Raw genomic sequence first — 13,384 nt, forward strand, 5'->3', positions numbered from 1 at the left:
TCAGATGTGTTTTGTGAAAAAACAACAACAACAACAACAACAAACCCCGTGATGGACACACTCTATTTATGTGATGTGATTCCAGCGCAAACACACAGTCCACTTCTCGGTCATGCTCTCTCCCTGTGTAAATAAATGAGCCTGATTTGCTGCAGAGAATGTAGGTAGCAGGAGGCCGTCCCTGTGGATGACTGACAGGTCCTAACAAGCCCGTCAATCTACTGCTGAAATTTCAGTGGAGCAAAGTATGACAAACCTGCCATTAAACTACAGTCATTCGGTGTAATTTTCACAAGCTCTTAGTGCTGTGCTTTTCTTATCCTGTAAAAAAAACAAACCCACTTCCATCAGGCTTGAATGGGCAGCAGGCAGACTGCATTTGTGTTTGTCATACATTACAGTCAAGGACTGAACTTGGTTTCCAAACCAAAGTTCATCGCATGTTGGGGTGATGGGAAGTTGAGTTTCCCAGTGCCAGGTTCATGTCGCGTCAACTAGATAATACAACTAATCTAATATTGTTATGGTTGCAATCCCATTAAGCAACTGCAGTCCCAACTCCCTAAATGTACCCCATTCAACACCATCTTTGTATTGTTTAACAGACATAATGCAAATATCTTGACACATTTGAGTTGCAAATGTGATCTCCATATCATTCATTTGAATAATGAGCATGTTCACAGGTTTGACTTTCTCTGTGTCTTATTGCTGGCAGTGGTCCAGACTTTAATCTCCCATGAACTGTTGTGTCTGGGAGCAGGAAACAATTCCATGATGTCAGTGCAGCTGCAGTCTTCCGGTAGTTTCTGTGTTTTAGGGCCTCCTCTCTGACTGGGCTCCATACCCAGCCTCTCAGAGCCGGAGCTGACTGGGACGAGGTGCCTCCCTCTGGGACATCCACACTCTGCCACTCAGAGGACTCTGATTGTCCCCTGATTGCGCGCGTGTGTGTGCGTGCGTGCGTGTGTGCGCGTGCGCGCGTGCGTGCGTACGTGCGTGTGCGAGTGTGCGTGTGTGTGCGCGTGTGTGTGCGCGTGCGTGCGTGTGAGTGTGCGTGTGTGCGTGCGTGAGTGTGAGTGTGCGTGCGTGTGTGCGTGCGTGTGTGCGCGTGTGTGTGTGTGTGTGTGTGTGTGTGTGTGTGCTGCCCACACATTAGCCTGCCCTGCCCAACACTCATGAGAACACGCAGCCTTTTACAATCCCCAGTACTTGCCCTGAATGTCAGGACGTCAGTGCGCTACAGTGAAGAAGCACTTGGTCCAGCTACTCTAGAGAAGCTTCAGTACCTCAGCGTTCCTCTGCCCTTGTCTCTCTCTCAGCTGCAAATAATTGGGATCATTTGGCAGTGGCTGAAGTCCAGTTGTAATTATCAGATGGACTCTGATTGTACTGCTGAGTCAGAGGGCAATAATTCGCTTTTATTGGCCCCAAGTCCCAACTCTCTCCCTTTTTCTCAATGAAATCAGTTTATGTACACGTGTACCATGCCAAAGCTGTGGAAACACACATGCTTGTAAAGGGGCTCGATGTTGAGGCTCAGAAACACGCAACAAAAAGTCAAACTGATAAAATGCACCTGAAATGAAGTACTTAGGCTGTGTGTGTGTGTGTGTGTGTGTGTGTGTGTGTGTGTGTGTGTGTGTGTGTGTGTGTGTGTGTGTGTGTGTGGTTGTGTGTGTGTGTATGAGAGAGAGAGAGGGTGAGAGTGGGGGACTCTTAGCCGAGTACTGTGTTAGTGTGGTTACTTTAAGGATCACCAGGGTGCACTATGAATTAAGTGCACCCTGGAACACTTATGGTTAGCACTTAATACTTAGTGCATCGAGAATGGGTCGGACATAATTATTTAAAATTTAGATATTAAGTTGCTAAAATTGTTCATCACCTCCTGGTTTTAACGTTACCTCCCCCAGAGCAGGAAGGCTTCATTCCAACTCTCCTCAATGCACTGTGTGGGAGAATGTGTGGAGCAGTTTTTCTGCACAGAGCTCTGCACACTTTGGAGGCTGTTTGATAGATTACTGGGGGATCTGTGCAGGGTGCCGCAAATCTGTTTAAATCTCATAACTGGTTTTTGTTTGGATCAAATTGTTTGCTTCTTTGTTTCCACTGACTTGGGTTGAGTTAGCTATGCAAAACATTTCATCGTGTCATTACTGCAAGATAAACTGAGTATTAGTCACCAGTGCTCCACTAGTTTTTGTGTATCCTGCATACCAGTAATGCCCAGTCATTCTATTCAGTCCTGCTGTAAGGCTGTGTATCCCAATGTGTGTCTCGCTGTAAGACTGTGTCTGTAAGACTCTGTCTGTCTGTAAGTGTGTCAGGCTGTAAAACTGTGTTGCTGTATATGCAAACCTGTTTTCTATTTTAGTCTCGTTGTGGAAATCTAGCGTTTTGGTTATAATGGGAAAACGAGCAAATTTTGATGTTGGTGGCTTGCCTCTGTGAGGATTTTCTTTTAAAGTACACAAAATATTGTATTTATTTATTTTAAATCAAAGGGAACAAAACATTTCATTCAGGTGAAAGGTTATGTTTAGGTATGGTCGTACAGCTACGGGAATGTGTTAGTGGGGAACATCTGTAATGGTGGGGGTTACGTAAGTGAGGAAAAAAAAGGACATGGACAGTAATGTAGTTAAATGTAGTGTAGGGTGTGTGTGTGTGTGTGTGTGTGTGTGTGTGTGCACGCATGTTAGCCATATGCGCAGAAGTGATGAACAGTTGCGATGTTTCCATCCGCTTTACCCTCACTGTCCTCTGAGAGTAAGACGGTGAGTGTGAGTGAGCCCCTCGGCCTGTTTCGGCCACCCCTGCCAAACAGGGCGCTCAGCTCCCAGCCTCCCGTCAGTCATCCAATCAGACACGCGCGTGCTGCACAAACACGGCTGTCCAAGCCCCCAGTGCGGCGCTCCTGTCGGGGAGCGCTGGATGGCTCCGCCCTCGTGTGTGCAGTTTGTGAAGGACCTCCAAGGAGAAGGTTTGGGCATCATTAAGAAGGTTAGGAAGGTTAGGGTTCCAGGCCGCCGGGCAGGGAGGCTACAGCAGGCTCTGCTCTCGTCCGCACATTCAGTTCCCCAAAACTGATTTTCCGTCATGACCAGACCTGATTATGGGGAGATGTTCGGAGGAGCTCTGTAGCTTGACGTACACAGAGAAACTAAGAAAACTCCAAGTGCAAAAAAACACAAACATTCTCTCTATTCCTCACGGTGTCCCTCTGTCTCTCACTGTCTCTCTGTACCTGCTTCACCCTGTCTAGCTGGTAGTATAAGATAAATCTATCCTCTGGTTTGGTGCATTCACTAAACAGTGCCTATGGCCTGAATTGGGGGGGAAGAGGGATGGAGGAGGAAGGTGACAGCAAATAACTTAATCCTCCAAATAAATGGTGAGTCCAGTATTTAAGTGCCTCCAGATTTAGAGCCTTAACCAAAGGCACGAATAGTTCCCAGGACTGCGCCAAAAGGCATCGGTGCACAAATCAGCTTTTCGAGCCGCGGGCTCCTGGCTCACACCCACTGGCATCTGGCCCGGCCCAGCCTGGCCCGTCACGTCCACACCACTCCCAGCCACAACGCGGTGCCCGAGCCCATTTTTCAGCGTCGAAGTAAAGGGTGTGGCTCTCGCGCTGAAGCGGAGGACCTTGCTCGCACTTCTGCAGGACAACAGGAAGGAGGCCAACCCTCGTCCACAGCCCTGTAATCTACTCCCTAAGTAAACCGTTTATTAGTTGGTCCAATAGGAAGAGTTTAAAAAGTGTTTCCTGACGCGGAATAAAGACGCAGAGAGTTTATTTGCAGATGTGCCATTTAAAACGTTGGCCATTTAAAAGGGCTACTCTGAGCCTGTTGGGTCCTTGTCTCGTTTGGATTTGCCATTCCAGTGTGGTTTACCTCCGACGGGCCTTTCGCATCTTCATCTGTGGTGGTTGGAGGTGATCTCGTCTTCGAGGCCCAGCAGGGATGCCCTTTTCAGACATGTTGTTCTCACCGATGCTCTATCTGAACACATAGACACAGAGACAAATGAATTGACAGAAAGACAGAGAATTATTGGTATTGAGAGTCTGACAACATATTATGGATTTATGTGCATTTAGTATAAATGACCTAAATGAGTGTCTTTGTCTTGTGAGAATTGAACCTCACCCTTTTGGAGTTTGTGTGTGTGTGTTTGTGTGTGTGTGTGTTTGCAGTCTTTTTTAGCTAGTGTGTACACAAGGATGTGGTTATGTGGACTGTAGCCTGTGCATACACTCTGTGTGTTTGTTATTGTGTGTGTGCATGTTTTAGCCTGTGTGTCCAGCCCATATATGTGCTACTGTTCCCAGGTCTCAGTGTGGAGCTCCCTCCCCCCGTGCTAGGTGTTGCGGTCCAGGCACGCGCTTGCGCCTGGTGGGGCGTCTGCTCCCAGGGGAGCTGGGTCTGTCCTGGAGCCCGCGGCCTCGTTGTAGCCAGCTCCAACTAGCCCTGGTGGCCCTTGCCTGGTTCCCACGCCTCTACCTGCACTACTGCAGCCAATGGCTGTACCTCCACGCCCGGGACATACCTGTTAACAGGTGCGAGAGATACAGAGCTGTCTGAAAGCCGTTTTGCCAAAAATTACAACACTGAACATGAAAAAGAGAGAGAAATCTAGACAGGAGGAAAAAGTTGTTTATGCTTCCGCTGTATGACCTCTAAACATGTCAATTGCACCTGTTTAAAGCTAGAAATATATAAGAAATTAGCAGGTTCAAGCACTCCATACTCTGCCTTTCACACACATACCTCTATATCCCAAAAGCACACAATCTCCTTCATTACAAAAATCGAAAGGCAGACAAGATGCTCATTCGACTTTAATGAGTCATCCTCTGCCCCTCTTCCACATCCACTCTGCACTTTTAACGGCCACACGTGGGTGCAGTCCGTCGAGCTCAACATCCGCGTCCCTTAAGCGCGCGTTATTTGGAAAGAATTTATCACGTGTTATTTTGTCAACAGGGCTTCATCATAAAATGTGCAGTCAGATGCTGCAGTTGCGTGGCACATGTGGAGTTGATTTTGTTTATCGTCTAGGAGAGGCTCAGTAAATCCAGTCCCACGCCGGCTTTTACGGCAGCCGGACCAGCGTGGACGTTAAAGCATGGGGAAAAAAAGTGGTGGAGTAGTGAGGGACGAGCGGGAGGATGCAGGGAAGGAGGGATGGGGTGTGGGGTTGTGGGAACGCCAGCGGATGACGGGTTCCACGCGTCCGTCCAGCCCTCTCCTTCCGCGTGAACGTGGCGTCGGCGGTCCAATGGCATGGGCGCGCGGGCGTCCTCGCGCTCACGCATCCTGCCGTCATTAGAGGCCTCTTTTTCGCTCTGTGGCTCAGCATGCCCCAAAAGCCTCCTCTCACGACCTCTTAGCACTGCGAGAGAGCTCCATCCTCCAAGCAGAGGCCTCTACCCCACCGGCGGGTGGAAAGTACCCCCCCACACACATCACCGCAGGGCTGGCCATTATCGACCGTTTCCACTCAGTCGTTCATTTGTGGTTGCACTGCATTTACTAGGAAATATTCAGTAAAACCACACAAACTACATTACACACAAACAGTCACATTATTAGATGGATTCCTGCGCGTTACAGTATATGTGCGCTGTATTCATGGGCTTTAGACTCACCCATGCAGGACTTGGACCTAAACTAGGAATTAAGTGATGCATGTAAAGGAAGTGTATTGAAGCTTTAGATTAATAGCAGAATGGTGTGGCAGACATTGAGGGCTAATGCGGCGATTTCTGCACTGTTCGCGAGGATGCGTTTGCTATAAATCTCCCAGTGAGGCTCGGGTGCGGTTCGAAGCAGCAGAGCTTGCGCAAAGCCCCTGTTCAGTCACTAAGAGGAACTCCAATGGGCCGGCGCAGGTGTAATGGGGGGTGGAGCTATAGGTGTAATGGGGGGTGGAGCTGAAGGGAATTAATGAACAGGGAGACACAGTAAACAAGTAGCTCCGTGAGACTTGCTGAGCCACAGCGTTCACACCTCACCTCACACTTTCACAATGAGATTTTGTTTTGTGTTGCTTTCACAACTGTTTTATTTTTTTATTTTTTTTTCATTAATATGCTGCATGAACAATTAAAAATGAAGTTGCTGAATATAAAGCAGACTATTTTGAAGACATATCACAAGACAGAAGTTTGCCATTAGAACATGCCATGTAGCTAATGGGCATAAACTCAGTCAGGTCCTGAAATGTATTTACTTAGTTAATTTATTAGAGTACATAAACTATAGCCTTCAGAGGTCAGGCGCTCTGAATTAAAGAGCTCTGCTGTACAGTAACTATGGGCATAGTATATGCTGATTTTCACATATAGCCACAAAAGATGCTAACAAGCAAAGTTCCCTTCTCTCTCTCTCTCTCTCTCTCTCTCTCTCTCTCTCTCTCTCTCTCTCTCTCTCACTCTCTCTCTCTCTCTCTCTCTCTCTCTCTCTCTCTCTCTAGGTTTCGCTTCCATGCCCACACGGTAGATGTGGTGTACCAGGGCTCTCTGCTCAGCACACCGGAGGAGGCGCTGCTGGTGCTCCTGGGGCCCTTGACCTTGAACACTGTTACGCTGGGCCTGCTTCTGATCAGATGGGTCTGTCGGCAAGCGTTTGGCTCAACGCCATCCTTCCTGTCAAAGCTGATCATGGCTGCAGGAGCGTGGACGGTGCTGGACCCCCTGGCGGTGTTGGTAGTGGACGCCAGCCTTGGGGTAAGTCACTTAAAAGAGCGTGGACACTTCAGTAAATAGACGTTTTATGTTATTGTTATATAGTGACATTAGAAATAAAAAAGGAAAAATATTTAGAGATAAAACTAATTGTGTGTGTTTGGATGTGTGAATTCTGTATGCATATGTGAGAGACCAAAAATGAGGTATATACAAGATAAGAGAACTGTAATAATAAACTGTATCTATCTAACTACTGGCTCATAATACAGAAATGCTGTACAACAAAAGTGGAGTTATAGATGTACATGTTTCCGGATGTTTTAGGGTCGCTTATGCAATTAATGCAATGAACAAAAATCGCATACAGTTAATGACTATGCAAAAACAGACTATGCTGTGGTCAAGGACAATTTAGTATATTACAGCATTAAGGACTTCACATCATTAAAAATGAACTTCATAATCACTGGTTATACTGTCACTGTTAAGCGACTGTAACGTAGAGACATAAAGGTTGACTCTGTCCTGTAGCACTCACAAAACTTCTACATGTAAACACTCTCTGAGTAGAATGAAATCTCTCAATGGAGTTCTGATTCCTAAATATTAGTTTTTATCACGTCTAACAACATTTTTATTAAATAAAATTAATTAATTATTATTATTATTATTATTATTATTATTTTTTTTTAAATCTGCAGTTCAATTTATACACAAATATTATCTTAAGAACATTTCTGACTATGTAGTAAACCTGTGCTTCCTTCTGGAAGCCTATTCTGGTTTATCACCCTATAACCATGAAATCTTGCGCTACCATCCTACCAAATCATATACAGCTGCAAAGCTTGTGCACATCTCCTTTAACCGAAGTTTGAAAATGTCACTGACTCTTCAAAGCAATCGTGGTGCGGTGGCAGGCAGCAGAGCGTACAGACAGCAGATCAGTTCACGCCAATGATCTCTTGCACAAAACAGGCTTATCGGGCCATAGCGGGGCGGAGCTGCCAGTATTTATTTTTCTGTCTGGCCCACAAAACAAGAAGCTCGTGTGAGCTGCATAGCGTGGGAGTTTCAGGTTCTGAGACTGTCCCACATCTCTCTATGTCATGATCTGTCTATCTCAGTCTACAGCAGATACGCAGTTCCAGTCACACGTGCAGTGGATTTAGAGTCCACACATACAAAGGGTCATACCAGCAGCTGCAGACCTGCCTGAGCCTATTGGGCTCATGGTAGTGTGTCTATAAACATGAGTTCAGTCTTCATTTTTCTCTTATGATTTATAATGGGATCCATACTGTCTGTTTTACCAACACAATGGAGTTCTGTAACGATTTTATTGTTCCCTGCGCATGTGGTAGCACTCTGTCCAGAGCAGATTGTTAACTGTGTGCTTGAATGTATGTGTGTGTGTGTTACCAGCGTCTGTCCTACAGTGCAGAAGAGCCGGTGGCCGATGCCGCTAAGTTGTACTGGCACTTTCACCGCACAGAGCACTCGGGCGCCGCTGGCATCTTCATCACACTCTTCCTCTACACCGTCCACTTCACGCTGTCCGTCACCGTGCTCTACGTGTACCTGCTGAGGTAAGCCCCGCCCACACGTCTGAGCTCACCAGACGTCCTGTATGCTACACTTGGTTTCCTTTCATCCGCTTAAACACAGCAGGCTCAGGTTTGAATTGGGAAAGGTATTGGGAAAGTTTTGATCATCGACCAACTCTTTGAATCAGTTCAAACAAACCACTGGCGTGAGCACTGCAGTGCTGTGGATGGAGTGCCAGAGCACTGGATGCTTCTGGATCATTTGCTTAGCACATACACTATTTTTACAGTTGCATCCTTGTTTTACTGACATGAATCCTCTCGGTATTCTTTTCTTTGTTCTTGTTTGTGCTGTCTGGTTTCGAGCAGAGGAGGATGGCTTCCCCCTTTGAATCTCGGTTACTCTTAAGGTTTCCTCCTCGTGTTCTTAGGTAGTTTGTTCTTGAAACTGTTTCCTTTAGTGTGCTCACCAGGAACTTGGACCTGGACATCTGGAAGATTGCTTTGTGACCAGGACTGTTGCAAAAGCTTTATATAAATACATTTGATTTGGCTTCACTATACGTTATACAAGTTAGAGTCTGTGTCAAGCATTCCCCGGTGTGTCCCCAGTCTATGTCAAGACCTTCCCAGTCTGTGTGGTGTCTTTCCTGGTCTTTGTCATGTCTGTGTTGGAGGCTTCAACAGTATATTTAACTGTATATTATTCCTTAAGTGATATTGTGCCTTTGAAGTGCATTGTCCATGAGCGCATAAGCATCAGAACGGGCCTTACTGAGACCTTTGTTTCATGGTGCCACAGTCTGGCATCATGATGTTGATGAACTGATGAACAAAAGCAACCTGAAAAATGACATGAGTATAATTAAATACAGTAACCATCTGAGGTTAGTGCGTGCATGCGTGCGTGCATGTGTGTGTGTGTGTGTGTCTGTGTCCTTATTGTTTTGGCCTTATGTGGGAAGTTAAAATTATAGTTGACTCAATATTCTCCAGCATTCACAAATGCCCCCCTCATAAGCAGTTAGGTTTAGAATATTGATATAAAAATCAACAAGTTAAATCAACCAGTGTTAATGAGAGAACATTCAGCTGACACTTTTATCCAAAGCAACTTACAACTATGACCAAGCACAAGTTGAGCAATTAAGAGTTAAGGGCCTTGCTTAGGGGCCTAACAGTGGCTGGACTTGAACCCACAACCTTCTGATTACAAGTCAAGTAGCTTAACCACTGAGACACCACTGAAGTTTCTAGTCACACCGTTCACAGTATTCAACAGTTTTTATTTAACAGGTGCACCAAGCCAATATTTACATTTGGACTTCAGAATAGATGTGACATTTTTACTGTCTTTATGTTTGCTCAAGGCTCCACTACAAAGTATGTGTATTAAACCTAAGAGACAAATAGGCTTTGTCCTTCCTCAGAAGGGTTAAACCTGTCTGTACATCTTGGGTTTAGATCACGTTATGGCCAGTGCCCGTTTCAGGGAAGGGGGTCACAGGCTATGCAGGACTGCAGAGCCAGGGTTGGTCTCTGAATGTAGCCCACAGGCCTACACGGGGCCCAGCCTGGCTTGGGCTTCTGTGCACTCCTATTGGCTGCAACGAGACACAACGGCTGACCTATTTCTATAATACTGCCTGAGGCTGCATGTATAGATAGAATGAACCGCTATCCATTTTTAATTACATTTCAACAGGCCCTGGAAAAAAAAAAATCTGTAAAGTACACTGTTAAATGCAGTGTGGTGTGGGATACGTATGATAGCGATGCCTTTGCTCAATTTGTCATAAAGGCATTAAAAAAGCTCTTGTTTGTGCTCATACTGGCGGGACCAGCTCCTGTGTTGTGTGAATGGGGCTGGAGCTTGTGTGGTGGACAACTGTATGTAACCAAAAGGTATTTAAAACAGCAGAATTTTCTCCCGGCTCTCTATTCCCCAACTGGACACGCTGCCCTTCCATGAGAGTGAGCCTGTAGCAGGCGTGACCCCAGCTGACCTCGGTGGGTTTAGTCTTGCATGAAGGAGCCTGGAGTTGGTTTTGTACATTTCAAATGTAAGGGAGGCTTAATTTCGATTTAAGACAGTATTCACATCGCCCTGGTAAAGCTCTGGCACTGCTTATTCTGACTCTGTAGTTGGTGTGAATGCATTGAACAGGATCAAATCCAGTTTAAGCAAGCATTTTGGAAGTGGGTATATTCAGTTCATTTACTTCCACACATTTATGTGCATTTATGCTGATGTGATAATGACATCGGTCTCTGTCTTCTCTTCATGCTCTGGTATGCCTGTGAGTCACGTCTGCAGTGCAGACTGAGGCAGTCTTGTCCTCGGTGTGCGCGGCAGAACCCAAGGCTGGACCAAGCCCAGCTCTGCACAGGGAGCAAACACAAACGCAGATCACTGAGATGCGTCGAGGGGGCGGCGTGCGTACAGCGGCTGAGTGCGCGCACCTCTCTGCTCAGCGCCGTGGCTACGGCGAGCCCATCCCTGCACAGAGCTCCCCCTCATGTCATGCGAGCCTTATCTGAGTGCTCGTTACCCTTTGGCTGTGCCAGACACCTTTGTCAGGGTCGGAAGTCAGGCGGATTTGAAGAGAAGCCAGGCTGCTTCTGTTTTGGTTTTCCTTTACGCTGGTTGATTAATGAGTTGTGTAAAGAGGATGTCTGGCACTCTTCCCCCACGAGGTTCCAGGTTTTTTCATAGCTGTTCCATCCTGCCTGCATTGCCGCAACCCCCCTCATCAGGAAAAGCATTCGTTCCATCTGTGCCTTGCGAGGGTGTCTCTGAAGGCAACATGAACTCAGTAGTTGCTTTATGTGTAAGTGCAGACGACTCTTGTCAGTCCAAAGACTGAATCGTCCTCCGTTCTGTTGCATCCCTTTCTCATATTCACCTCATGAGACCAGGAACTGACGAACCACTGAAGGGAGCTTTCACTCTTCCCAGAAATCCAAGGTACCAGTGCACTGGAGCCATTGGTCCAGCTGCTGTTGTGACTTTCTGCACTGTCATATCCATTATATTCAAGATGGATTTAAAAAAAACCCGGATTCAATCAGGCCTTATAAAAGACACCTTGCTGCCCCGTGCGTGTTGGCCCAGTCCGGCTAACTCCACAGCTACTGGAGCTCACCGTGATAATGCTGCAAACGAAAGATGACACATTAATGGCAACAACAGCAACAGAACTGCATAGAACACCCCGGAACTTTGCAGCCTGCGTGTACGATGAAAGGAAGGTTTTGTGGAGGTGCACTGAACATTACACACAGAAATGCTAACCAGTTGATGGCTCTGTTGAGAGCAGGCGCGTGATGAGTGACGAAACCATAACCGTTCTTGACCACTCCTTCAACTCAAAAGCCTCCTCACTTTGACTGAAGTCATTTCCAAATAAATGATCGTCTCCTTCCTTCTTTTTTCCAGACTGCATAATGACGGCAGGGTTCTAGATGTGTACCATCGTCTCCACAGCCCAGAGGGGGCATTTTTTATCCCGGATGACTTGGAAGTGTCCAATCAGGAGCTCAGCTACATTGTGAAGAAGGCAGAGCAGTGGCGGGGATTCAACGGAGAGAGACGAAAGGTGATCAGATTTAGCTTCACCCACTGATCTAGGATCAGCTTTGCTGTTACCTTTTATAATGGGGACTGGTATGATGTGTCAGCTCAAATGTTTCTCAGGCCAAGTTACAGGGCTGATTTTTACCTGCTGGTTTTCAAAATGATTGCTGACCGTTCCAGAATTTTTAATAATAATGGCTGATTTCAAAAGGCTGGAGAAATAGCCTTATATTAATCCATCCAAAATAGCTTTATATTAATCCATCTCCAGATTGCTGATAGCTCAGGACATGCCTACTAAAACTTGTGAGGAAAAAAGTCATTGGTGAGATTTCTTTCCCCCTAAATTGACTCTTTCTTGTAACTGGATTTTAAACACAGTTATGCTGGTTATTAAAGTGAATCTCTCAAAGCAGAAATAGCAGTGCACAAGGAGAAGTGTTCTGAACACGTGGAGACTGAGTTATTCAGTAATGCTAAATGAGGAGTAGGCCATGCACACATTAATCTGGTCTTCAGTGTTCAGTATCGGGGATTCTGCAGTGCATTGGTTAGAAGTAAAATAATTAGAATAAATAAGAATAAATAATTAGACATAATTAGAATAAGTAGGTACAGCATTTCAAATCATCACATTTCCTTAGTAATATTTGAGAAAGCTTCAAATTTATCCAACAGGTCTTTAGTTCCAGCTAATTACTAACATATAATTTGCCAAATAGGAAAATAGATTTAAAAAATCAGTTTCCTAAGATATTTCACTGATTATTGCACCCATGTGACAAAGACCTGTGTGAACACCCCAATACACATATGCTGACTCACGTCTCACACACACCCACCCACACACACATGCGTTTTGGAAGGTCACTATTGTAGACAAACTTTATCACAGAAAAAGTTACCTCTAAAGACTTTATTTTCTCCTGCTTTCATTGCTTCCTCCGAGGCTCTCCTCAGCCCAGCCTTTATGAACATTAGGGCCCAGCACTGGTGTCTGAGTCCTAATTTGATTCGTTTATTCGGAAAGCATTGGAATGCCTGGACTACGAGAACTTTAATTTATCCACCAGCTCCTCCCAGTATCCCACCGCAGAGTCCGGCTCCGGGATTACAGCACACACTGCTTTCCTCATATTGCCCCTAATTTGCCTTTATTGAACTGATAAAATGATAACACATTAAACACATTTGCCAGCATGATGAAAATTTAGGGTTATTGCATTGCACGATTTTTAACATTATTCAGCCAGGCGATTTTTCATTTAAATAAGACGGCCTGGGCCATTATTTCATAATTATTATAGCAATTTCTCCATGCAAAAAAGGGTCACTTTCCTAACTCAGCAAAGACATATCCCTATTAAACTAATTTGCCTACATGCAAATTTTTTGTCATTTTTACCTCATTAACTATTTATCATCACCATGGAAAAAAATATATGCAGGGTGGGGAGGGAAATGTGAGACAAAGCTGAAACTAATATTTTGCAACTCTAATGATTTTTTGCATCCTTAATTAGATAGGAGAAGGTTGATATGATTAGGTCAGGATGTAGT

The 13,384-nt window shown here is 45.5% G+C and overlaps 1 protein-coding gene across 1 annotated transcript in view; it reads left to right on the forward strand.

Annotated features, from left to right (window-relative positions):
- ofcc1 (orofacial cleft 1 candidate 1) overlaps positions 1 to 13,384 on the forward strand; it is a 64,885-nt gene that overhangs the window by 34,916 nt on the left and 16,585 nt on the right. The window contains exons 14-19 of the mRNA XM_035526440.1: positions 2,831 to 3,006; positions 3,644 to 3,723; positions 4,373 to 4,567; positions 6,487 to 6,739; positions 8,126 to 8,289; positions 11,687 to 11,846. Coding sequence (XP_035382333.1) covers positions 2,831 to 3,006; positions 3,644 to 3,723; positions 4,373 to 4,567; positions 6,487 to 6,739; positions 8,126 to 8,289; positions 11,687 to 11,846 — 1,028 coding nt within the window. The remainder of the gene's footprint in view (positions 1 to 2,830; positions 3,007 to 3,643; positions 3,724 to 4,372; positions 4,568 to 6,486; positions 6,740 to 8,125; positions 8,290 to 11,686; positions 11,847 to 13,384) is intronic.

The sequence above is a fragment of the Electrophorus electricus genome, chromosome 5, assembly GCF_013358815.1.
Source record: "Electrophorus electricus isolate fEleEle1 chromosome 5, fEleEle1.pri, whole genome shotgun sequence".
Taxonomy (NCBI): domain Eukaryota; kingdom Metazoa; phylum Chordata; class Actinopteri; order Gymnotiformes; family Gymnotidae; genus Electrophorus; species Electrophorus electricus.